Genomic DNA, 25,839 nt, shown 5'->3' with positions numbered 1-25,839 from the left:
TATTCAGACTTTCATTCAATATATTCAGACTTTCATTCAATATATTCAGACTTTCATTCAATATATTTAAGGTTTATTCAATATATTCAAACTTGTATTCAATATATTCAAGGTTCATTCAATATATTCAGACTTCTATTCCATATATTCAAACTTTCATTCTATATATTCAGACTTTCATTCCATATATTCAAACTTTCATTCCATATATTCAGACTTTCATTCAATATATTCAGACTTTCATTCCATATATTCAGACTTTCACTTTTATTCAATATATTCAAACTTTACATATCATTTCCTAAGCTGCATACTATATATATATATATATATATATATATATATATATATATATATATATATATATATCAACCAACAATCAGTCAAAAAAACTGAATAAAAACAGTAGCTCACAACATGTTTGATTTGTGTAACACAGGCTATTCAGTATTTTAGGGAGAAAGGGTGATTATGTGTAGTAGTATTAGTACAAGCCATGTATTCAGTAGAATGTAATACAAAACAACGTCCTGTAGAGGACGGTAATGAAATACACTTTAAAACCAAGCGCCTATTAACCCTACAGAGAAGAAGAAAGCGGTTCAAAGTTGAAGTTGTAATTGGTTCCGGTGTATCTGGGGGTCACACAGAGGGGTAGCTAAAGAAAATACTTCAAAAATGCTGTTGCAAGTGAGTACAACCAGCCGTTTTAGGGAACCCTCCCGTCAGCGGGGCTCATACTGGACATTAGTAACCGGCGGGTACTGTTGTTATTACAGCGTGTCAGCTAACTAACGTTAGTAGCCCGTGTAACGTTAAGTTAAAGTTGCTTCATGGCATCATCGCCCCTGTCAGGTGCACACTGTCCCCGGTACTAAAACTCCCAGAGTGTAACGTTAAACGTTAGTGTTTTCCAAAAACACAACACACTTAACTTGCCAGTGTTTTATAGACATATTCAATGGGCAGTCCCAAACAAAATCCGTGTATTTTCCCCAACAGTTGAGCATGTTGCTGAGTCTAGTTGTGTAACTTCGTGGATCCTGCATAGTGTATGTAACCTTATAATGCATCCGTGATAAAGTTAAACAACAAAGAGAGGCTAAAATGCTTCTACATTTATTATTAGTTTGCTATTTCAACATTGAACAGCTTAGCTAAGCAAATCGGATAAGCAAAGTATGTTATTTTACAAGATGGTATACACTTACAACTTCTCATCCCATAAGACATAACATAAGCTTTATTGATCCCACGCCGGGCACATTTATACGTTAATATCGTTATTACAATATACAATATACATATATACAACCAATGGGGAACAACTAATGTATTCTAAATGAATCTTTGTTTCCAGCTGACTGGATGGAAAGAAACATATGGTCTGGTAATAGATAACAGAGGAAGGCTATTAAGTTATGAACACAATTTTAGATTGATCCAAATGTACACAATTATTCAAAGCAGAACTTAAAAAGATTTGTTATGACTAGCTTCAAGAAATGATTTGGTGTGTCCAAATAAATGCAGATTCATGCTTAGTTAAGATTCTAATACGTTTAGGTTTTTCCAAATTACGAAATCCCTGAAAATGATAAGAAACAAAAATACACACTAGGTTATATCTAAGTTATTCGTATTCTTGTTTATGCGTATATCGCTTCCATATGTTTTATAAATGTTTTAGTGCGTTTCTATTTATTTCTTTGTCTTGCTTTAAAGTGTGCACTAATTGTTGAATACAAGAAACCATTGTGTGTGTTCTGCATGTCTGTGTCTTTCAGAGAGTGTTGCACATCGGAGGCTTGACGCTGAAACACAGCCGGTCCATCCACCACAGTCCTGTATGGAGGAGTCCTCTTATACCCATGGTTGTGGAGCAGACAGTGAGTAAGATGACTTTTAAGTGCTGAGCTGTGTTCAAAGTTGTCATATGTGTTAATGCTACACTATGCACGACTTCTCTATACAGACCTATGCCCAAAGACCATCCTCACATTAAAGGGTAACTACCATTTTTTTCAACCTGGATCCTATTTTCCTGTTTTTGTGTCTAAGTGACTGACGGGAACAACAATCTTTAACATTGGTACAGTATTAAGCGAGATCGCTGCAGTCGGCAGCAGCGAAACAAGCTACAATGTAAGTTATGGGGCACTGACAGGCTCAGATTAATATTCTAAGTGTCTGACAACATTATGGAAAGGATTTCTAAGGAGGTTGACCTTTCTGTTAAAGAGTAAGATCCTTTTTTTAAACATAACAACATGCGAAATTGCATTCGCTAAAGCCACCAGACTCCATGTAAATAAACAGCAATTTTAGCGTCGGAAAACACACTTCATTCAAAGTCGACAGAAACAAAATAAAACTATGAAAAGCCATTTTCGTTCGTCTTACCTCTTTTCCAACCATCACAACTTTAGTTTTGGATGAAATGAACACATAGTTTACCAATTTACATGAGAAAATATGTTGGCTCTATACACGCTAATAGTATTGCTTTTTCAAAAGGAGTCTGGTGGGTTTAGCACCAGCGACTTCAGAGCTGTTTCTGGTTAAACAAAAGGTTTTGTTAATAATCTGAGCCTGTCAACGGCAAAAACATGAACACAAAAAAATTGACGATGCACGTTTGCCCCATAGGGTTACATCGCAGCCCGCTCTGCGGCTGCTGGTTACAGCGTTCACACTTAATATTGGACCAATTTCAAAGATTGTTGTTCCCATTAGTCACTTAGACACAAAAACATAGGAAAATAGGGTCCAGGTTGAAAAAAAAGAAATTACCCTTTTAAGACCTTAAGTTCCTGAATCCTGAAACTGGTGAGAAATCTACACACAAGACGAGCTCATCCAGAATTTGAAAAAAAAAACACACTAATGATTTGGCATTGTGCTGTTCTTTGGTAGGGAAACTGAGAAACACTTTATTTTTTTTTAACATTTTATTGTTTGCTTGGAATAAACAGAAGGACTGTGTATTTAGCATGAGTAATGACAGCCACCTTACAAAGAAAAGAGAAGGGGGGGGGGGAATAAATGACAAAGGTATACTCAAACTATCAGTGTGCAGATTAAAAACTGCACTACACTATTGTCCCACAAAACAATGCACGGAAGACATGGAGGAGCTTCTCACAGCTAGGAAAAGAGCATGACTGGTGGTACTGTTGATAAAACACACACAAAATAAGTTTATTTGGTTGATGTCAGACAGCCTATTGTATCATTTCCTGTAAAAACCGTATCAGATATTTTTATATATTAGTATACTAGTGGGACATGACACATTTAATGGATATTTACTTCCAAAGTGTACCAAGTATGTCGACTGATTCACAGCCTCTCAGTTAATCTCATAACACTATGAAAATCAGCTGATAGCTAACCTATGACAGGAAGCAACACCGCTGTATTTCTCAGTTACCGGCGGCCAACAATCATTGCCTTGATGAGGAGAAAAAAAAACATGTAAACTAAGAGGACAGTTTAAATGTAGTCACTGTTTGCAGTGCAAAGGCTTCAGAAGTCGGAGTGAAATCTATCTCAACCCAAAGTTGGTTTAAATCATTTCATTATAGCTACATTGCGTAAATTCTGTCACCCCCCCATGAGGAATTCTAAGTAATGACAACAAAACTGTCGGCGCATCCACATGACACAAGCCTTCCGTGATCGCGCACCACCCCCACCCCTCCTCTGCGCATTTGCTAGTAGCCACGGAGGACACGGAGGATTAAAATAACATGGACTCTTCAGAATAGGGTCATTATCTTCACTCGAGTTTCTGCGCCGGAAAGTCGCCGGACGCCACAATCTTCTGAACACAGTCACACTGAGAAATACAGAGAGAGTTGTGTGGAGCTGATAGTCTGAATTAGCTTTGTAGCAACTCATTTGGCAATGGCTTGAATGTAACAGACGTTCTTTATTATCAAAAAGTTACGCACTAAAGCTTTAATGTGCAGAAATGAACCAAATACAGTGTGGAAACCTACATAGAATTGTTTTATTGGTGTTCTATAAGTTAAAATAAATTCTGCCTTTTTTGTTGTTGTTTTCCAGGGGAGAGGAGAAAGAGCATATGACATCTATTCCCGCCTCCTGAGAGAGAGAATCATTTGTGTAATGGGTCCTGTAAGTGTCTGCCTGAATGTAAACGAGAGTGAACTATTTATTTTTATTTTTTTCTCAAAGTGATTTTATATTCTGGCTCTTTCGTTCCTTCCTCACTCAGATTGATGACACCGTGGCTAGTCTGGTTATCGCCCAGCTGCTCTTCCTACAGTCAGAAAGCAACAACAAGCCCATCCACATGTACATCAACAGTCCTGGTGAGACATCAAGCAATCCTGGAAGTGGAACGTCGAGGATATACAGTAGACTCACTCCACCCAGCCCACTCTCTGCTCAGACACAAACACTGCACATACAGACTCAGACACAGCAGAGCAGACTGCGTATCACTACACATAAAGCCCGGTTCTATAACAGTTTCTTCTTGAGTAGTACAATATAATAACAGTCTCCATACCAGTTTCTCTTTTTAATTTACATCTTGATCCTGAGTAAAAACATCTGGCCTTATGATGAGCCTTTTAAAATGAGTACATTCATGCTACTTCTTTCCCTTTCTTGTCCCCCAAGGCGGTGTGGTGACAGCAGGCCTGGCCATTTACGACACCATGCAGTACATCCTTAACCCCATCTCCACCTGGTGTGTTGGCCAGGCAGCGAGTATGGGCAGCTTGCTCCTGGCAGCCGGAACGCCGGGCATGAGGCATTCACTGCCCAACGCCCGCATCATGGTTCACCAACCTTCAGGAGGCGCCAGGGTAAGGGGGATCCTTTCAATACTGTTTTGAAATCAAGCATAGGTGGGGTTGGATTCCAGAGTCTAAATGTTGCCAAGCCTGTAAAGGTGATCGTAACACTGAAACGGGGGAATACCAGTCTCGCTTTGCCAGACCTTCCTCCACAGCGCTGCGGAGGAGGGTCTGGCTGGTCCACACAGCATTCCGGGATGGGAGAAAAAAAACGTGCTCTGGTTTACTGGAAGTGGAACGTCGTGGATATAGACTAGGGGAATAATAAACCTGTAAAGACGATATTCCATGGACACAATATACAAACAGCGATGCAGGAAAAGAGCAGAGAGCATCGTTAGAGACTCACTCCACCCAGCCCTCTCTCTCTCTGCTCAGACACAAACACTGCACATACAGACTCAGACACAGCAGAGCAGACTGTGTATCACTACACATAAAGCCCAGTTCTGTAACAGTTTCTTTCCCTGCCACAGTCAGACTGATGGCAAAAACGAAAATAAAACAGAACTGAACAGTTCACTGTGATTAAAGGTGCAATCATCCTATACTACTTTGCAATATTTATTCTCAAATGCAAATGCAATATCCCCCACAGTTGTCACACACCCATTACCCTTAGTATAGTGTTTATAACCTGCATATATGAATTACTTCTACTCCTTCTCCTCCTGGCTTACAGTAGTACTCGTACTCCAGGACTGTATTGGTGTACGCACAAATGGCAAATAAAAATCTTGAAATCATTTTACTGAAACCGATAATATTAACGTGTGTGTGTGCGTGTGTGTGTCCATCCAGGGCCAGGCCACAGACATCGCCATCCAGGCTGAGGAGATCCTGAAGCTGAAGAAACAAATCAACGTCATCTACGCCAAACACACGGGCCAGCCGCTGGAAACCATTGGTATGTTCCAGCTCTCTGGGCCCCTATCCTGCACCCAGCGCAGCGCAAAGCCCGACGCAGAAGCCCGACGCAGAAGCCCGAAGTGTCTTTGCTAGTTTAAGACCGACGCAGTTGTCAATCTCCCGTCCAGCGGCCGCGTCGTTTAAGTAGCAAATGCAGCTGCGCATCCGCTCATGGGCGTTCTGGTCTCACAGGGAGGTGTGTTCAGGTGCATTCTGCAAGTGTTGCTATCTTGAGGCAGCGGGAAGTGATCGCGCCATTGACCAACAAAAACCTGGTCTAAAGTCAATAGCGCAGCATTTCATTGTTATTTTAACAGCAAATTAGTAAAATGCGCCTAGGGTCGTGCACAACGCGCGCACACTATGCTTGTTACACACACAGGGATTACAAATAAAAATATTAGGGTGCAAATCCGCCATCATAATAGCAATGCACCAAGGTACAAACGCGCCTGGCTTTTAAAGGGAACGGGAGATGGCACTCTGATTGGTTTATTGCATGTTACGGCCAAAACACACCTGAATTCATTAATTCCAACAACACCAAACATAAACAGTCTTGCAGCGTTCCAGCCAATAACCGACGAGAAGGATTTGGGGGTGGAGGTTGGGGGGGGGGTTAGTGCACGGAAGGGAGGGGAAGGGGACGGGATGAGGAGGAGGAGGGAAGGAGGGAGGGGCGAGCTAGCCTCGTTTTGTTTGAAAATACGGCAACAAGAAGTGCCGTCACCCAACATCGCTTGGAGCACCTTTTTAAATTTGGAAGCGATGATCGGATTCGAAACGATTCCACTGGATTTGCAATTTTTGAAACGATTCCAAGTTGGAACCGGGTCTCGATGCCCATTCCTACTCTTAATAGTAAGAGTAGGATTAGGTAACTCTGAGCAATACCCCCCTGGGGTCCTGGACCCCTTGTTGAAGATGTCTGTCCTCTGTTGATGATGTTGATAAGCTGTCTTATCAAATAAAGGCCTGAAAATGATCTTTTAAGCAAGGAGGAGCTGATCAGTGAAAGTGAATGGATGCCCTTTTCTTCTCCTTTCTGTCCTACCTTATAGAGGGTGTGATGGAAAGGGATCGCTACATGGGCCCCATGGAGGCGCAGGACTTTGGTATCATCGACAAGGTCCTGATCCACCCGCCCCAGGCCGGCCAGGATGAGCCGGAACTGGTGCAGAAAGAGCCGGCGGCAGCAGCCAGCGCCCCCCAACAGCCAGAGTGTGCAGCCCCTGCGCAGGCCCTCCCCGGGACAAACCCCCCCTCCTCATACAAACCTGAGCCATGAAGCCACATACAGTACAGAGCGCTGGTGGTTTGATACCTGACAGTTTGGGAAGAACAAGGCGGGCGCCTCTATGATGTCTTTTTTTTTTTTCTTCCCCCCCCCCCTTCTAAGCAACACTGTGCCGTCTCCACACGTGCGCAGGCATCATGTTACAGTGGTCATCTGAAGTGAACCCAATGTTTGCTACACCTTTTTATTTTGTTTTTATTACTGTTAAGATGTAGATTCTGGTGAAATAAAAATCAGAGAAGTGATGGCTGAAGTTGGTCGTTGCCATCATCTGAAGGAAACTAGACTGTAGTATTTCAGCTAGGGCTGCACGATATGAGGAAAATATGGGATATGCCATAACGTTGAATATCTCGATAACGATATTACTTGCGATGAATACGGACGTTAAAATGTACTCAGTTCTGCCTTTCTGCTGCTTTCAGTATTCTGCTATAATACAACACGTTGCTTGTTCTTTTGTCGAACAAATTGAACATTGGATTGAATATAAAAGGTAACGCTAAGAAAAGTGACTGACATTTTAAAGTGCAGTATCTGTAGAAACTACAGATACTCTTTAAACTAATTTAAAAACATCTCAGAGTGTCTTTTGTGATTTGTCGCAGTCTTCACAACGTTGATATTGCAATGACAATTAAAAAAAACAAAAAAACAAATGGTGCAGCCCTAGTTTCAGCTGAGTCGGTGTTAGTGCTCGCAGAGTGACAGCACAGCATGATAAAAGGTAGATGATCTTATTCAGGGGAGGGGGAGGGGACGCCTGCTTGAGACTATGGAGCCATCTTGTTCTGTACCTCCGTGCTGCAGAGACAGCCACTGGAAGAGTGTAGATGCCCTGTATGACCTGTATTTGAATACTCATATTTGTAATTAATAAAATGCCCACAACTCACAAAACATGGACTGCTCCTTCTTGATCCGTTTTCGTCTCAAATTCATCTTGAGATCATCCCATCCACAGGAACTGATCCCGTTTTGCTCGTTAGAATGCAGTTGACGCATCTAGACGTCAAATGTGAGCCGTGAAAGGAGAGTAATACTGTGTGAAATAAAGTGAGACGTATATCGTTTAAGTCACTGTAAATGAGTACTTTTACTTTAGATCTATTTTTTTTATACTATTGAACTTTTAAGTAAAACATTTGAATGCAGGACTTTTTATTTGTAACACTGTTTCCACAGTGTGATATTGGTACTTTTAGTTTAGTAAAAGAATTGAGTACTTCATCGACCGACTACATTTTAGGCTTTTATTATTATCTGAGAGGGGGAATAACATGCAGCAAAGGGCCACAGGTCAGAATTGAACCCGCGGCCGCTGCGGCGAGGACTGAGCTACCCAGGCGCCCCAGATTTAGTTTTTAACACGAGGGCTTTACATTTGGGTGAGATACCTGAAGAGCATCCACTGCTTTTTCCTAAAGTATACTGCATGGACAAGGCCCTTGTACTTTTGATACTGTAATACTTATATTTGAGACGTTTTACTTGTTTTAAGTGAAATGTACAATGCAAGATATTATATTAACATTCCATATTGATATAGTCATTTAGTAGGTCTGATCCAGAATCATAGTCATTAAAATATATATATTTGAAAAATGAAATATCCTCATTATAATGCTGTTGAAGCATCTATACGTCTAATGAACTTTCACTTAACATAATGTAGCCTTAAAAACATAAAAAGTAGGACCCAACTGCCAAAAAGAGCGTAACCGCAATACACCAATCAGAAACAAAGGCAGAAAGTGATGAGAGCGTAGTCAGCCAATCAGAATCATCTGTGTCTGGGGCCTGAAAATGCTAAGTCATTGTTGAGCTGAATGGTGGTAGAATTGACAGCTTTTAAAAGACCTTTAAAATTGCAATTGATTTATTCATATTACCACAAAAAGAAATATTGACACATATTAACATCTCAGCCTTAGAAATGACAGATAGGATTATGATGTTGACTACTTCCTAGGCTACTTAACTTTGGTTGACGAATGTATGACCCACATAAGTCACACAGTAGTGAAACAAATACTCTGCGCAGCTTTCGATTCCTGGTTGAAGAGTCATAGCTGAGGCAGGAAATGTTTCTGCTGACCTGCGTGTGCAACTAACATTTGTCTTATGGATAAACTGGCATCAAATGAGATTGTGCTTAAAGGCCCTGAACGCCCACGCACGTGTTGTCAGTTAATCTGTCTGATTGGAACTCTTCCCAGGACTCTGCGGTGTGTATAGACTGAGTGATTGAGATCATCCTGAGTCTCTTGTCAGCTTTGTTGCACCTGTTAGGACAGGACAGATGACGGCTTTATTATTAAATTCCCATCAAAGCTCTGGCTCACCTTCAACCTGAGCAGTTTAATCAGCCAGAATAACTGAAATCACCTGTGTGGGTGTTCAGAGGCTTTAAAGAAATTCAAATATTTCTAGTCCCCTCCCCCTTTCTTACATACAGTATGCGCCCTTGAGCAAGGCACCGAACCCCCAACTGCTCGGGGCGCCTTTCCATGGGCAGCTCCTTCACTCTGACATCTCTCCATTAGTGCGTGCAGAGGTTCTGAGCATGTGTGTGTAATTCAGGCCTGTGTGTAATGTAATGTGTGTAATAACAACAGAGTGAAAACATTGTAATTTCCCCTAGCGGGATTAATAAAGTATACATTATTATTATTATTATCATCAGGGGGTGAATTTTATGAAAAACTATTAAAACACAGACAAGACATTTGAAACCCGGCAGACACCAAGAGAAAATAAACCAATTAACCAAAACAATACAAAAGACTTACAATGACAAAAGTTATTAAAAAAACCAAACACTGTAACTTACTTTTCACCATGTCAAAATCTGAGTGCAAGAGGATAATAAATAAGCAGGCATTCTACATACCTGAGCCAGTTTCATTTGCTTTACCAATAAAATAGCATGTGCTGTGCCAACCCAAATAAATCAAACACTAAGTGTATGTTCTAAAAGCACTGTAGATACAAGATCCAAATACAATGGTGACAGAAAGATGAGCACAGTGTCACAGAGGTCTGCTTCAGCAGCTAGAAAGAGTCAAGTGGGGCACAGACATCCAGTAATGTACACAAAGACAGATTTAAAAAAGAATGATTAATCCCATTTCCAGTTGAATTTCCTGAACATTCACATTCATACATCCAGTTGCACGCACACACACACACACACACACACAGTCATCACATGAGAGAGCAGCTGGACTTGGCCGAGGTGGTCCAGCGCAGCCAGCTCAGTTTCTGTTCGCTGTAAGGTGGGTAGCGCAGGCTGTTGAGTCTCTCCAAAGCCCAGCCGCGCAGCATGACGGCCCGCCGGTGGCTGAACGTCTCGAAGCTCCAGCGGCCGTGGTAACTGCCCCAACCACTGGCCCCTGGAAGGAGCGGGCAAAACCATAACACCGGTCAAAAAGATCAGGCTACACATGACTTTGAAAGCATCTTTTAAAAAGGGCTCGCTCAAGATGTTCTCTGACTGAACTTCACTTTATTCCACTGAAATGCAGCAGAATAAAGAGAAAACTACAGTGCAGTTTGTACGAAAACCTTACCCCAATAATAAAGTTGACCCTCTTCTCATCTGCCAGTGAAATGGTCAACATGTGTATAGGTGATGGGGTGGTGATGGCGCAGTGAAAATGACACATGCCTTTGGTGTGGGAGATCTGGGTTCAATTCCCACTGTGATACATCAACTGATGTGTCCCTGAGCAAGACACTTAACCCCTAGTTGCTCCAGAGACGTGCGACCTCGGATAGATAGATAGATAGATAGATATATATATATATATATAGCAATTGTATGTCGCCTTGGATAAAAAGTGTCAGCTAAATGACATTTAATGTAAAGATGAAGTTTTAACACTTTTGCAAGGCACTGTATCCGTGTCACATTCTCATTAGGGGCTGAGCCCCCCTAAAGGTCTGATCCTAGATCGCCCGACTTAGTATAGTAATATTGGCTTTATAAAGGGACACTCCCCTTTCTCTTTTGTTATTTTGCTTGATTATGTTAATGTGTGTTCTACTCCTTCAATAGCTAGCACAGTAAATACTTATTCAATAACACTGGGACAGTATGCATGAGGTATGGGTGAGTACAAAGGCACAGGCACTGTGGGCAGCCATGAGGGGTCCTGCACAATTCAGTAAACACTGTGCTAAATCCGAAATTAGTGCAGCCGTGAATGAGGCTGATATGTGTGTGTTCTATGATTACAGTTGAGCATAGTAGTTGCTAAGGTGGTAGCGTACTAATGCAGATGTGAAACAAACATACATTTGATAGTGGATATCAATAATGTAATGTGACGGAAAAGTTATTTAGAATAAACATTAATAATAAAAAACATGCAGGTGGCCAAGTTGGCTCAGTGGGTAGAGCAGGCGCACATATACTAAGAGGCTTATGCCTCGACGTTCGAATCCAACCTGTGATGATTTCCTGCATGTCTTCCCCCTCTCTCTCTCTCTCTCTCTCTTCCCCCTTTCTCACCTAGCTGTCCTGTCAAATTAAAGGCGGAAAAGCCCCAAAAAGATTTTGTTATGGCGCCCAACAGAGCCCCTAAATCCCAAAAGGGTTTGGAACTTTGGAAAGCAGGGTCACACCTACCTACACCCCCAAAGGGCAGGGTTGGCAGGGTCATGTGGACGATCCCGTCATTCGAGCAGAATCCTCCGCTGCTGGTCTTCTCCAGCACAGCGTTTACTATCTGCAAAGAGGAAGGGCGACCGGATGTGAAATATAAGACAATCAGGGTTCTTCCTGCATAGAGGAATTTACTACTAATTTATCTACTGAATGTGTGGACCCCCCCCCCCCCAAAAGGCTCATTCTAAGTCTGGAGAAACCCTGGACCATATGTCTACAGCTATGATTGTGGGAGGCTGCAGAGTCGTGAGTTCTTACGGAGGATTCTTCAGAGAAGACATAGAGGGCCAGCGGCTTCTCTTTGCGGTTGACAAAGTCGATGCCTTCCTGCAGGGACTCGACAGTGATGATGGGCAGGATGGGGCCGAAGATCTCCTCCTCCATTAGAGCGTCGTCTTCAGCCACGTCGACCACCACTGTGGGAGCTGACATAAGACATCGCTACATTAAAGAAATGGTTAAGTGTTGTGCTTAATGATCCCAAATATTTAGGAGAAACAAATATGAGCCGCGTTAGTTATCCATCTATCTGCGGTGTCTTGTGGAAATCAACTAAACGCCACTAGAGAACACTGTACCTGAGGTTTAAGTTAAAGGGTAACTACCGGGGTTTTTTTCAACCTGGACCCTATTTTCCTGTTTTTGTGTCTAAGTGACTGATGGGAACAACAATCTTTGACATTGGTCCAGTATTAAACGAGATCGCTGCAGTCGGCAGCGGCGAAAAAAGCTACAATGTCAGTTAATGGGGCAATTGTCCAGCTTGGGCAATTGAAACAGCTCTAAAGTCGCTAGCTCTAAACCCACCAGACTCCATTTGAAAAAACAATACTTTTAGCGTGTATATTCACATGTAAATCGGTAAATTATGTGTTTATTTCAAACAAAACTAGAGTTGTGCTGGTTCGAAAAGTGAAAAGACGACCTGAAACGGCTTTTCAAAGTTTTATTTTGTTTCTGTCGACTTTGAATGAAGTGTATTTTACGATGCTAAAATTACTGTTTATTTACATGGAGTCTGGTGGCTTTAGCAAATACAATTTCGCAGATGTCTTTATGTTTAAAAAAGGATCTTACTCTTTAACAGAAAGGTCCACCTCCTTAGAAATCCTTTCCATAATGTTGACAGACACTTAGAATATTAATCTGAGCCTGTCAGTGGCAAAACAAGCACTTTTGTGAATGTAAATGGAAGGTGCACAACTGCCCCATAACTTACATTGTAGCTTGTTACTGCAGCAATCTTGCTTAATACCGGACACAAAAACATAGGAGTAGGGGCCAGGTTGAAAAACAGTAGTTACCCTTTAAACCTGCTACAAAAGGTGGTTTAACTGAGGTTTCATGTAATAGAGTTCAGTGTCAGTGCAGATTTCTACAGTTCCAATGTCTCACCGTGTATGATCATGTGAGGGCAACATTAATATCAGTGCCAACTACTGGAATTGCACTAAAAAAGGTGTCACGTCTGCTCTCTTTTCAATCCAGAAAAAGCGTTATTATAAAAAAAATACAGAACCAAAACAGTTCTTTATGCCAGTGTTCTTATGACCAATTTACAGTAATAGAGTAATACATTTTGTCCACACCCGATGGGTTTAAACTGGGAAAGCAGGCTTTCATAGTGTATATGCACATAGTATAATGGAGCCCGGCAGGGGCTTAAAGAAATGAATGCGTGTGCATGTTTTCTCATTTTCGGGGAATACAAATAAATGGCTGCCTGTTTTCCTTCAAAGCCTCGCAGTAAGAATACGTTTGAAAAAAGAAACACAATCTTCCTCTTAAAAAAGGAGACGCTAATTCATTAAACTCATCTTTGCTCAATGCAATACATGGTGGCCTGGTGGCTAATATAGTTGCTAATGTCAGCCAACTTAAGGTGGATATTGCTATAGAACTGACATTACTGAGTCACTTCTGACTTCTCTACTTGTGCTACTCCTACAAACTATATTATAGCATTTACCATTATCCTATACCCAACCAACCCATTCTGAGAAACATACAGTATTATGGTTTGTTCATCAGCCGGTTTGGACAGAGATACATTATCCAAACCCTTGTACTTTACTATGCTTTTTAAAATGGTCATAGAAATATGCATTCTACAGTTTTTGAACGTTGTCATTGGGCTCATTTGGTGCATCGCTGATGCTCTTTACATTAGTCAAGTCAACTTTATTGTCAATTCTGCAATATGTGCCAGACATACTGTACAGAGCAATTAAGAATACCTTTCTCTCCGACCCACGGTGCAATAACGACAAGTACAACAAGTATAATAGAAAAGATAAGAAATATATACAAATGAAGATAAAAAAGATAAGTAATATGCACAAATAAGATAAAGAAAGATAAGTAATACAGTAATAAATTCTAAATAGTGCAAATGTAAGGCAAAATCAAAGTTAGTACAGAAAACTAAAGATGAAGATATTTGAAATGTGCAATATAAAGGAAGAATGTCTTCTTCTTCACCCAGTAAACTCACCTATGTACTTGTCCTCCTGGTTGCCCTCTCCTCCCACAACAACCTTGCCTCTGGACCGGCCGAGCAGGTCCATCAGTCGCGTCCAGTGTCGGGGTGACACAATGCGGGACACGTCAGGACAGGTCTGAGGGTCCTTGCTGTAGAAGTTCTCCAGGGTCTGGCGCAGTACGGGCAGCAGGGCGTCCCGGGTGGCCTGCGAGCACAGCACATAGTCCGGAGCCACACAGCTCTGGCCGGCGTTAAAATACTTTGACCACACCAAGCGCTGAGCGGCGGAGGCCATGTTCACCTGGCCGTATATCAAGCACGGACACTTGCCGCCCAGTTCCAACGTCACGGGGGTCAGGTGGTCTGAGGCTGCCCGCAGGATGCTGCGGGCCACAGTCTGAGAACCTGAAAGACAGAGCTGAAGAGTCAAGTGTCCTACAGTGTTCCTACATTCGATGACAATCTGGCTGCAAGTAATCAAGATATCAATGATGTTTTGTAGAACATTCCTTTGTCTCTAAAAATGCCTATTATTTTAGAATCAGGTTGTCTCATGAAGCCAGTTGACTGGATTGGTTGCATTTGAATGAAGTGTGTAAAGCAAACAATAAAAAAAAAAAAAAAAGCAGAGAGCTTTACATCACATTACAATACATATGTTTATTCAGTGAACACACCCAGTTTAAAGCCAGACTAGTAAACCCTTTTACACCAAAGGCTCAACCAGGCTCAGCAGGAATGTTTACAGCTACAGTGGAGGTAAAAACTATTTGACCAACATGGATATGTGGCAAGATTTCGAGGTGTGGGAGCTCTGGGCCTCTGGCAGTCCGTGGTGAGGAAGAAATTAAGCGGCAGATGACCTGGATGTGTATGCGAGGAGCATTAGCGTAACAAGCCTAACACGACGGAATGAGAGAGGCATCTGCTGTACACAGAAACAGGTCACAAGCAAATTCAAGGCACTGAAAGAGCAGTACACCAAAGTCCGTGACCACAACTGAGTGGTGTTGGGCAAATTGACAAAAGAAGGGTTGAACACGGCTCAGATAACCCTGATCCGACCCTGGTCACTGGCAGGAAAGAGGTATATGTAATTATTTGATTTAAACACAGTCTTCCTCGCTCTTACAGATAAGTTGCATTCAAAGGCAAGAAAACACCCTCGGTCTATTCAAAACTCAGATTGGACAGATAGTCTAGCTAGCTGTCTGGATTTACCCTGCAGAGATCTGAGGAGCAGTTAACCATAGTCCTCACAAATCCACCAGAGTTTGGAATGCCAACAAAGAAAGCAGAAGGTGTTATGTTGAAGTTACGGTGCTTTGTAATGGAATATAAGCTAATGGTTTTTTTTACTACATTTTAGCATGTCCCACAAACACTTCTAAATCATGGAAATTCAATGTGCCGCGCAGCTGAAATCTGACCATAGATGTAATTATGTTGCACATTTGCACACCCTAAATATATAATTTCATAAACTAACCTACATCTTTTAAAAGCAGAGTGATGCTTTGGATCTTGGCATTGCTTGTTGTGATATTTTGGTGTAAAGGACACATACTGTGTCTACAACGGGAATGCTGTGATGTGCAGTTTTTTGTTTTTTTTTTACCTGTGTAGAAGATGTGGTCAAAGCGATTCTGCACAAGTGCCTTGGTCTCCTCTGCTCCTCCAGAAACAACCGCATAACAGTCCTGCCAATATAAGAGTCCTATCTCAGTCAAAGTGTCAGATACACTGTGCCAAGCACCAGCTTGTCGACATGAGTACAGTAATGTCCAAACCATACTGAGGTCATACCTGTATTGTAACTCTAAGTGCCACGGCGCACCATGCCAACTGCTATAATTATTATGAATCATACTGTATTTCTGTATATCTGCCTCTGTGTCCCAACCAGCAGCGGCAGATGCCGCCCACCAAGAGCCAGGGTCTGTCTGACGTTTCTGCCTGTAAAAATGGAAGTTTTTCCTCGCCATTGTCGCACCAAATGCTTGCTCGTGGGAAACTGAAATTGTTGGGTCTTTGTAAATTACAGAGTGTGGTCTAGACCTGCCCTATCTGTAAAGTGTCCTGAGAGAACTCTTGTTATGATTTGACAGTATAAATAACATTGAATTTAATTGAGAAACCGTTTTACGATTACACAGAGTTTTTACATATCTTGTAGTACACAGTACATGTCTTGGTCACAGTTCTTTACAACCAAGTCCCTAAAAATACATATGTGACACAGCTCTTCTTAATGACATTTTTTTTTGCTGCGTTGCCTTAATCGGGGTTGGCTCACCACCCAACCTTATTTTGGCGTGATAAAAGTGTGGTGTTCAAGAAGAGCTGTGCAATGCGGACATGCACCGAAACTCACATTGCTCTGCACCTCCCTGTTTTTTTTTGTTTTTTTTCCAACTCTCAAATATCAAGTATCAGTATGGGTATCAGCCTCAATAATCCAGCATTGGTTTGGCTCTGACAACAACTAGCCAATGCCTCGTGTCAGATACATGCATACATACATACAGAAACTTGACTTCTTCAGCCCGTTTTCATGTAGTCTACATGTCCAGGTCTGTTCTGTGAACAAAGTGTTGCTTATTTGTGTCTAACCTCACTTGGTTCCAACCCTGATGACACTAGAGACAGACAAATGATGTACCAGCTCATGATGGTGGTTCTGAATGGTTCTGTATTGACTGGATTCCAGTGTTCTTGGATAGTTTCTGGGTATAAACCACATTTACACAGTTGCAATTAAGACATTTTTGGATTGTAACTGAATTTGTAGATTTAACAAGACACAAAAACAGAACGACTCAAAAGTTGCATTTACCTGAGACAAATATTTGGGGATGAGCTCTGCCATCAGACTGCCTGTGGCGGCGCTGACCTCTGAAGGCTTGATGACCGCACAGTTTCCTGGTTGGAGACACCATCGTCATCGTCCAGTCAGAAAAGACAGCAGTGATAGACTTGACAGAAGTTACATTTTCACATCTTTCAAAAAGGAGGTTAAAGGCTGTTTTAGCCCAAATTTAGCCTCTTAGCCCTCTAAAGGTGGTCCACTACGCCCTGCTACGTCCTGCTATGCTCTTGTTCCATTATCTTTATTATGACTATTATTGCCATGATACCCCCGAACCGGCACCGTCAGACACCGCCTACCAAGAGCCTGGGTCTGTTTGAGGTTTCTCCCTAAAAAGGAAGTTTTTCCCACCACCCAAAGCCCATAACAGCCTCCTAAGCCCCTCCCACCACAAGGGAGAACTCATGCGTGTGCATGAGCAACGAGTGACACGCAGTTAGACACCCCCCCTGGCCCTGATTGGTGCATCTGAACAGGGAGCGGTGGATTTTTGCAAATCACACTACAGGCTGTAGGTGGTGCCGGAGGAGCCAAATTATTTTTTAATGACCTGCTTCATGTAGTTCTACTGGAACATAGGGTCAGTTTCAGCAAACATGACAGAAAGTTAGTTTTATAAGTTTTACCTACTGCACCTTTTAAGGAAGTCCTTTATGGCCGATTGAAAAGATTCAATAATTACATTGACAGAAGAATCTGGAAATGAATGACGTTAGCCACTATGGCATAAAGACATGTTCTGTTTTGTCGCAATGTCCTAACAAGAACAGAATGTTTTGACAAGTCCTGCCAAGATGCTGACATCTGATAGAGAAGAGTCGGCTGCAGAACAACCTTTATCAGCTTCACATTCCATGACTTTGTTGGCTTCATACAATGAAACCATTGACAAAACTTGTCTCTTTCCATTATATTTTAAAAGATAAAGTCAGTCTAACCTAGCAGCAAACGTGCCACTTCAACTTGAAGCTGCACCAAGAAATATTTTTAGTTTACAACGGACTAAGCCTTCTTGATGTGAAAGGGGTGGAGCACAGATATTTCCCCTCAGGAGGTGGATCGAAGGATTATTGCCCTGGCCGATTATCGGGGCCGCTGTTTGGCAATTTGCAGAATATCTGCATCTGCGTTTTATTTGACCGCTAACCGATAAAGTGCGCTACTTTGGCTCCGCTACAGCTCTCTGTCTCTCCATCTGCTCTGGTATCATAGAGAGGCGAAGTTCCTCCCCTTCAGGTGGACCTTAATTCGGAGAGAGACAAACTATTTTTTGATCCCGTTTGAATTGAGCCATGGATTACAAATATGTTCGTCAATTTAAAAGATCATTTTTTCAGCTGGATAAAGTCTCATCTTGTCGTAGGTTTGTCATATTACAACCCGGTCTCACACCAGCTCGTAAATAGTCACGTTATTTTTATTTATTGATACGTGTACAGGTCACGATTTTCTCATTTATTTCGTGTACAGGTCACGAATTTTGACCGTTACCATTTCACGAACTGCCACGGGGAAATTAAACGCCATGCCACGGGGAAATTAAATAAAAAACGCCGGCGACAACAACAGGACGGACCGCAGGGACAAGATCTGCGGTCTCTGTGGCACGCAACAACAGGGACATGAAACGGGGATAAAAACACAATTTCTCTTTCCCCATACACTACCGTTCATATTTTTCCGAATTAAGGTCCCTTAAGAAAACAAAAATGTGATCATACAGTTGTGTATGTAACTGCACTTGCTGGTTCATTAGGCCTATAGATGGATGACTAGGGGGCAAAAAAACAGAATGGGAAAATTAATAATGAAAAAAAAAAGCTCTTTTGTTTTTTAGCTCTGCTTTCGTCTTCACTTTCTCTGGTCTCTATCAATGTTGTTGAGTTGAGTTTGCAGACAGGAAAACCAAATCAACAACCTAATGAGGCTCCAAAGCTCCATGGAGCTGAAGAGTACTGCACAGTTGGCAATTGTTATCTGTGGGTTCCTTACCTGATTGACCCCTTTAACATTACACATTCCCATTTGTTTGTTGTTTTGTTGTCACATAAACATAATATAGTGTATACTCTGGTGGTGATATGGGTGTGGATGATACCTGCAGCAATGGCTCCAATCAAAGGTAAGATAAGGAGTTGCAGGGGATAGTTCCACGCCCCAATGATCAACACAACTCCAAATGGTTCCCTCCGCACAGAACAGTCATCAAGCTTTGTGGCCTGGAAATTGACATGAAAAGTTGAATGAAAGTTTGAATATATATGGAATGAAATGTGAATATGTGGAATGACAGTAGGAATATACAGAACTAAAGTTGTAATATATGGCATGACACTGAATATACAGAACAAACGTTTAAATATATGGAATGACAGTAGGAATATACGGAATGAAAGTTTGAATATATGGAATGACAGTAGGAATATACGGAATGAAAGTTTGAATATGTGGAATGACAGTAGGAATATACAGAACGAAAGTTTTAATATACGGAATGACACTGAATATACGGAACAAACGTTTGAAAATATGGAATGACAGTAGGAATATAAAAATGAAAGTTTGAATATATGGAATGACAGTAGGAATATACAGAAAGAAAAATTTGAATATATGGAATGACAGCTTCTATTCACCCATTTTTTTGTATCGCATCAGAAAAGCTAAATGGAAACAGCTAGATTTGTCAAAAAACGTCCTCAATTGCACAATAAAAGTTTTTATGCTAGCTTTAACTGTTCAATCAAACTCGTGAAGACCTCTCTCCATTTTTCTCACGTAGATGAGGTAAGATGAGGCCAAAGCGACTTGTTTTGTTTCCAGTTAGCAACATTTACTACAAGACATGTACATAGTCATAGTTAACATTTCTACACTAAATTAAAAAAAAAACAGATTATTGTATAACTTGTTGAACCCTTTAATGTAAACAGAAATATACGCAACAGCCAGTTTTGATAAAGCATTGGTAAACCTACCAGGTTTGTGCCGGCATACTCTGGCTTCATCCAGCTTGTGAGGTTAGCAATGGCGTAGTGCAGCTCATTGATCGCAATATCAATCTCCGACATAATGGCCTCAAATTTTGGCTGTGGTGCAAGAACAGTAAGAAAGGGAGGTTAGTGCTTAATGAATTGTAGCAGACACAAAAATGATTAGTGTGCTTTAAAAACACCCTGCATGTGTGCATGCAACCATGCGCGTGTGCCTAAAACTTACAAATGAAATAATCAGTTGGAAAAGGTAGTTCATATTTGTACAAAATGTTTTATGTGTGAACTTATCACAAAAAACATAACTCTAGAAAGATATGGATTGATTTTTAAGCAGTCTTAACTTTCACCATTCATTTATATTATGAAATGAGTCAGACAAATTAAATAAGTAGAATTGTTCTTGAAGGAGTGAAAATACTTTAGGAAGGAAAATGTTAAGTAACTTTTACTTTCAGACAGTTTTGTTGGGCTTTATAAAATGTCTCACCATCATCAGGACGGACAGGGCTAGACCAGGGGGGTCAAACATACGGCCCGTGGGGCCAGAACCAGCCCGCCAAAGGGTCCAATCATGTCCACTGGTTGACTTTGCAAAGTGTGAATATTGCAGTTAAGTAAATAATTCCAATTCCAAATTTACCACTTTAATCCTCAGAGAATATCTGATTTGTTGTTCCATAAATGTACGACTTTAATCTTAGAAATTATGAATTATTTTTTCAGAATATTACCCCTCTCTCCCGGGTCCGTAACATAATTTTTTTCTCCGACAACGGCCTTAGAACGCTCTCGTAGCAGAAGCAACTTGCACTTGCCAACATCAAATGACGAGAAACTCTGTGGCAGAGAAAGTTTCTGATCTTCTTTCTGGAGTGGTTTACTGGTCTGGCCCACTTGAGATCAAATTAGGGGTATGTGGCCCATGAGCTCAAATTAGTTTGACACCCCTGGGCTAGACAGAACTGCTGTGTCAGTGTCATGCTGCGAGGCCTTTGGGTTTGCGTATGAAGTAGTGAGGTAGTGTGTGCGAGTGTGACACGTGAGCACCGTCTTGTACCTTTGCGAGGTCTTTGTGCAGTGCATTTAAAATCTGTTCCTCGTTGTCTTGGATCATGGACATAAGCATGGTCAGCTGGGTTTGACGAAACTGCTCCGGTATTGTGATGCCTGAACGAAACGCTGACCGCAACCTGTCCACAACCTGCCTCTGGGTGTCCATCCTGTCACCTGGAACATACAAAGAAACAAATCTCACCTTTTTGATTTCTTCGAAAACGAGTAAAAGAAAACCCCACATTTGAAAAAAAGGACAATGAATGTTTTGTTATTGTCTTGACATGGGTAATCTGATAAACAAGGAAACGAAAACCAAAACAACAAGTTCTAATTCTGTAGCGCAGTCTGATCTGCGGCGTGCACTTACCATGCATGAGTACAAAGATTCAAAGAAAATGTGTTGAGCATATTTTAAAGTGAAAATGAAGGTACATTTTAAGGAAAAATGTAGGAAAAGGATATCAGGGTAATAAGGTCAGTGGTGACAGACTGTAGGTCTACCTGTTATGTAGCCTATGTAGGAGTGAAGGTCAATAATGATAATAAGGTAAATAATGTTTAATGCATTAAAACAGTATTATTGTTTTGTTGATCCAGTATACTATGAGACCTACAGAACACACACACACACGCTGAGCTGCCTTTCTCCTGACATCACATCCTGCCTATTTTCCGGTCAATAAGTTGTGTGTGTGTGTGTGTGTGTGTGTGTGTGGTAGGTTTGTGTGTATGTGTGCTAATCAGAGGTTAGAAAGGGAATCACAGGTGAGAAGGGGAAGGGGGAATTAGGATCTGGGAAGCCACACAGTTTTTCAAACTCAGCTGTGTGCGAGTGATGTTTTTAGATCTCGTCTGCTCGTTTTTAATCTTTCACAGTCAGTGTAGGTGTTATTAAATGCATTTATAAAATAAAAAGGTTAACCTTAAGACGATGGCGGACCTCATTATTTGCACCAGCAAGTGTTGGAAATGGTTTCAAATTCCCTCCAGAGGCATTTTTTTTGTGGGCAGATTGCCACTACACTATCCAAATGCATCCAATCAGGTGCTGCCGCCATCGCGGCTGTCAGAGGATGTAGCACGTTACTTGTCAGTGGTCATTGAAGAGAAACTGATAACTGCCAGTGGAAAGCCCACGAAAGCATCCAATGCTGGGAAGCGGGGCGATCCCTCCTGTCCAAAAGCCCCCCACCAAATACCGTCAGGCACCACAGACTGTTTATAAAGATAAATAACGCTTCTCCACTTCATCCCACTCCCACTGTACAAAAGTGAAGCCAAAATATCCTGCCTATCATGACGTTCCAGCCCATTTTTATAGCATCAAATAAGTAATAAAAAAACAAACTTATGAGAAAAATGAACACCAGAACAAACATCAGCGTGATCAGACATATCTAAAATAACAGAAACCATCTTTGGGAAATATTTGACGTGTGTCGCAGCCAGCCACCAGGGGGCGATCCAGATGTTTTGGCTTCACTTTAACAGTCGATGGGTACATCCCAGTTCCCTTATTTGATAGCTCCTCGGTCCTCGGCTGAACTGGAATACCGGTATGTTCTGTTACTCCTTCGTGAAGCCGTGCAGCTGAAGGAGATGCTAAGTCCGCCCATGCAGCTGACGAATTCATGTGACGCTTCAGAGGAAAGGACGTCTCATCACTCTAAAACACATTTCCTTGTTTCCTCTCACCTCCCACGGTTTCCTCCGTCTCTCCCGTGCTTCCTCGGTGGGACAGACTAAGATCGAGGAAGGGAGGCAGGTGGAGGAGCCGGGGACGCAATTTAAGGGAAGTGAGATCCAGCCTATGCATTAAGCTGCATTCAGACCAAAAAAAGCTATCCGGTGACTTGCCGCAGGGGTGGTGGGGCGGTGGGAGTGTCACTGAAACGGGCCATTTGTGTGACATCTTGTTGTTTTATTTAATCCCCCAATTTAGTAGAAGTAGACTTTCTATTTCACAATTACTGTTTCCCATCAGATCGTTCATAGATCTCGACGTTTCTGACCGCACTTGAAAGCAGCTTTATTTCACAGGAAATATCCTCAGAGTGTTTTAAAACTTTCTTGTGGCAGTGATTTTTCCTGTTTACTGTATGGGATTCTTTTTTTTAACCTTTATTAAGTCAATTGAGAACAATTTCTCATTTGCAATGACGACCTGTCACATTCACACATTCATACAGTCTGATCTGCTGACCATCTGCTGGAGTTAAGGGCTTTGCTCAAGGGCACCTCAGTGGTGGTAATGAGGGAGGGACAAGCACTGCTCTTTCACTTTCCCCCACCCAGATTTTATTCTGCCGGGATTGAACCGGCGAACCCTCCCGGTCCCAAGCTCGCTTCCTTAAACCCTAGGCCACCAGCTTCACATCAGGTTGCTTTTTCTCCAGAAGTTTACTCTGTCTCATCTTTTTGCCGCAGGCCCATCTGCGTTTTGTTGCATGTCCACCCCCTAAGGCAAACACCGCCGCAGCCTAAACACAATACCCCCATTCACAATGAATGGAAAGACCTGCGGTTTTTGCCGCCCCATCGCCAGGCACTGCCAAGATGGTGACGGCCAGAGCCACTGGGAGCAGGGCCCTCATGAAGTGCATCAGACTTTAAAACCGATTGAAGTGGCAAAACATTGGAATTGCAACTCCCGGCCCGTCACATGATGCCCTCTGTCGCAAAAATAAAAACATTTCCCGTTGACTTAGATGGCAAAAGAGAGGTCTTTAAATCACTGGACACATTTTGAGCGTTACAACCCCCCCGTGAATTCCCTCGTTTTACGATCATAATTTGATCCATACAGTCCAATAACATTTGGAAAGTCTAGAATAACAAATAATAGAGCCACACGAATAAAGTAAGCAGAGAGCTAACCCGTAAGCAGCCAGCTCGGTCGACGGAAGTCTCTAGGGCGCCTGCTCTATGGGCCACTCAGTGTGGAAGCAACGCCTTTCATTCGGGTCATTTTTGGCTCCGTGATGGCTTCATGCGCTACTGAGAAACTCTAGGAATAAACACTGCATCCAGAGGTCCATCCATGCCAGGAGCCGTAGACCCATTTCTAGATATGGGCCCTTGATTTTGCTCTCTAAAGCTATCTTGTCCAGGACATGTACAACAGAAAAAAAACTTTCATGTCACAGTTTTAACACTAGACGACATACAACGATATCAGTTCTTAACAGTATAAGGTGTTACAGTTTTAATTAATTTCCTTTTTAAGAGTGATGAATGGATTTATTGTTTTAACTCATTGCCAAAGGCAATAAAGCATTGGCTTTCTCCCTGTGAATTTACATTTATGGATATGAAATGTATGCATTAGAAATGAGAATAAACTTATGAGTAGAAGAAAAAAAACTTCATTTTGGCCCTTGGAGGGTGATGTCGTCAATATTTTATACAGTCTATGTAGGCTAGAAAGAAATGAACAGAAGTAGAAACGAAATAACAGAAGAATTGTGAATCCGCGTGCTCCAAAGACTTGTTCTATGGTTTTGGTTTCCTTGTTAATTAGGCGGACCCATTTTAAGACCAAAAATGATTGAATAATTGAACTATCGAATGATTCACTGACCACTAACGTTAATGGATTTTCGGAAAGCACCTGAAGTCATTTCGCAATATTTCGCAACGGAGAGAACACATTTAGCAAAAAAAAAAAAAAACCTGTACGCCGAATTTACCAGAAGTTCTTACTGTTTTTATCAGAGGTCTTCAGGTGTTTGGCCTTAATATATATATATATATATATATATATATATATATATATATATATATATATATATATATATATATAAACTGATATTCCATAAAGGAGGTTCGCAGAGGGACAACGGCACACATAAAAAAAAAACGCACTGGGAACATTCGAGTTAAGTTAGTTTTAAACGGGCCAGTGCAAACAACTGTTGACCCACGGTTTATATTATATAAAAAGCATACCAAACTAAAGCGCATGTGTAACGTTGGCAACGTATTCCCTAACTGTTAACTAACGTTAAGGTAAGTCCATCTCAAACAAATCAATACACTCTGGAGTTCACAGAAACTGTCTACTAACACTTTATAACGTTACCGTTGGTAGTAGTAGGCTATGTCATGTTCTGTTCTGTGTGCAAACCATAGACTGTAGCCTATAAAAAAGGTGTAAACAGAACAGAACGTGACATGATATGAAGAAAAAAACATAATGCAGAGTTAGTCTGTACGTTACCTGTTGGTATAGCGTCCCGCAGCTACTGTGCAGAAGAAACTAGTAGTAAACTAGTAGTCCCGCTTCCGTTCAGCCCCTGATGTTGCGTAACAGCATACGTCACACGGAACGGTAGTGTGATAGTGGGCGGCTTTGGAGCCCTTACATCTTCAGGCTACTTACTGTGCAATTTGGTTTTTTGTCACCCTTGCTCTTTGAAATGTAAATATAACGTCTGTTCCCCATGCCAATAAAGCCCATTGGAACTGATTTGAAAGTAGTTGAATTGAGAGAGAGAGAGAGAGAGAGAGAAGAGAACGCATTCAGAAGCTGACAATGAGAGACGAGACAAACAACACACGGAACCGGATCGACCAGAGCAGGGGCCCGTTTCAGAAAACAGGTTTAGTGAAAACTCTGAGTTTGTTAACCCTGAGATGAGGGAAACTCTGGGTTTTCTGTTTCAGAAACTTAACCTCAGAGTCAGTTACTATGGTAACTGAGTCTGTGAACCTAACCTGGTCCGGG

At 41.6% G+C, this 25,839-nt stretch overlaps 2 protein-coding genes across 2 annotated transcripts; one reads left to right on the top strand and one right to left on the bottom strand.

The window, feature by feature from the left end:
• Positions 1–597: 597 nt before the first annotated feature.
• On the top strand, positions 598–7,614 carry clpp (caseinolytic mitochondrial matrix peptidase proteolytic subunit). Its single transcript, XM_078270324.1, has 7 exons — positions 598–690; positions 1,788–1,889; positions 4,072–4,143; positions 4,244–4,340; positions 4,654–4,841; positions 5,634–5,739; positions 6,803–7,614. Exons 1-7 carry the CDS (start codon positions 679–681, stop codon positions 7,027–7,029), a joined length of 804 nt encoding a protein of 267 aa, XP_078126450.1. The 5' UTR covers positions 598–678; the 3' UTR covers positions 7,030–7,614.
• A 1,285-nt stretch (positions 7,615–8,899) lies between these two features.
• aldh3b1 (aldehyde dehydrogenase 3 family, member B1) lies at positions 8,900–25,577 on the bottom strand. The gene is made up of 10 exons (XM_078270315.1): positions 25,333–25,577; positions 21,115–21,284; positions 20,040–20,150; positions 19,160–19,280; positions 17,029–17,114; positions 15,811–15,892; positions 14,205–14,597; positions 11,969–12,135; positions 11,672–11,771; positions 8,900–10,433 (listed from the first exon to the last, which is right to left on the bottom strand). The coding sequence occupies exons 2-10, from the start codon at positions 21,274–21,276 to the stop codon at positions 10,246–10,248; spliced, it is 1,410 nt and encodes a 469-aa protein (XP_078126441.1). The 5' UTR covers positions 21,277–21,284; positions 25,333–25,577; the 3' UTR covers positions 8,900–10,245.
• Between the last annotated feature and the right edge of the window lie 262 nt (positions 25,578–25,839).

Source organism: Sander vitreus, chromosome 15, assembly GCF_031162955.1.
Source record: "Sander vitreus isolate 19-12246 chromosome 15, sanVit1, whole genome shotgun sequence".
In the NCBI taxonomy this organism is placed as follows: domain Eukaryota; kingdom Metazoa; phylum Chordata; class Actinopteri; order Perciformes; family Percidae; genus Sander; species Sander vitreus.
The sequence above is the reverse complement of the archived record's forward strand: the minus strand, read 5'-3'. Positions and strand labels throughout refer to the sequence as shown.

What these genes read in the sequence shown, in the direction of transcription:
- clpp (XM_078270324.1), top strand. An exon ending in CCATGGTTGTGGAGCAGACA is followed by an intron (nt 1,890 to 4,071) that starts GTGAGTAAGATG and finishes GTTGTTTTCCAG; the next exon opens with GGGAGAGGAGAAAGAGCATA. An exon ending in CATGTACATCAACAGTCCTG is followed by an intron (nt 4,341 to 4,653) that starts GTGAGACATCAA and finishes TTGTCCCCCAAG; the next exon opens with GCGGTGTGGTGACAGCAGGC.
- aldh3b1 (XM_078270315.1), bottom strand. Translation starts at nt 21,276, where the DNA reads ATGGACACCCAGAGGCAGGTTGTGGACAGGTTGCGGTCAGCGTTTCGT. An exon ending in TCCCCAAATATTTGTCTCAG is followed by an intron (nt 15,893 to 17,028) that starts GTAAATGCAACT and finishes TTATATTGGCAG; the next exon opens with GACTGTTATGCGGTTGTTTC. An exon ending in TCTTCTCTGAAGAATCCTCC is followed by an intron (nt 11,772 to 11,968) that starts GTAAGAACTCAC and finishes TCCTCTTTGCAG; the next exon opens with ATAGTAAACGCTGTGCTGGA.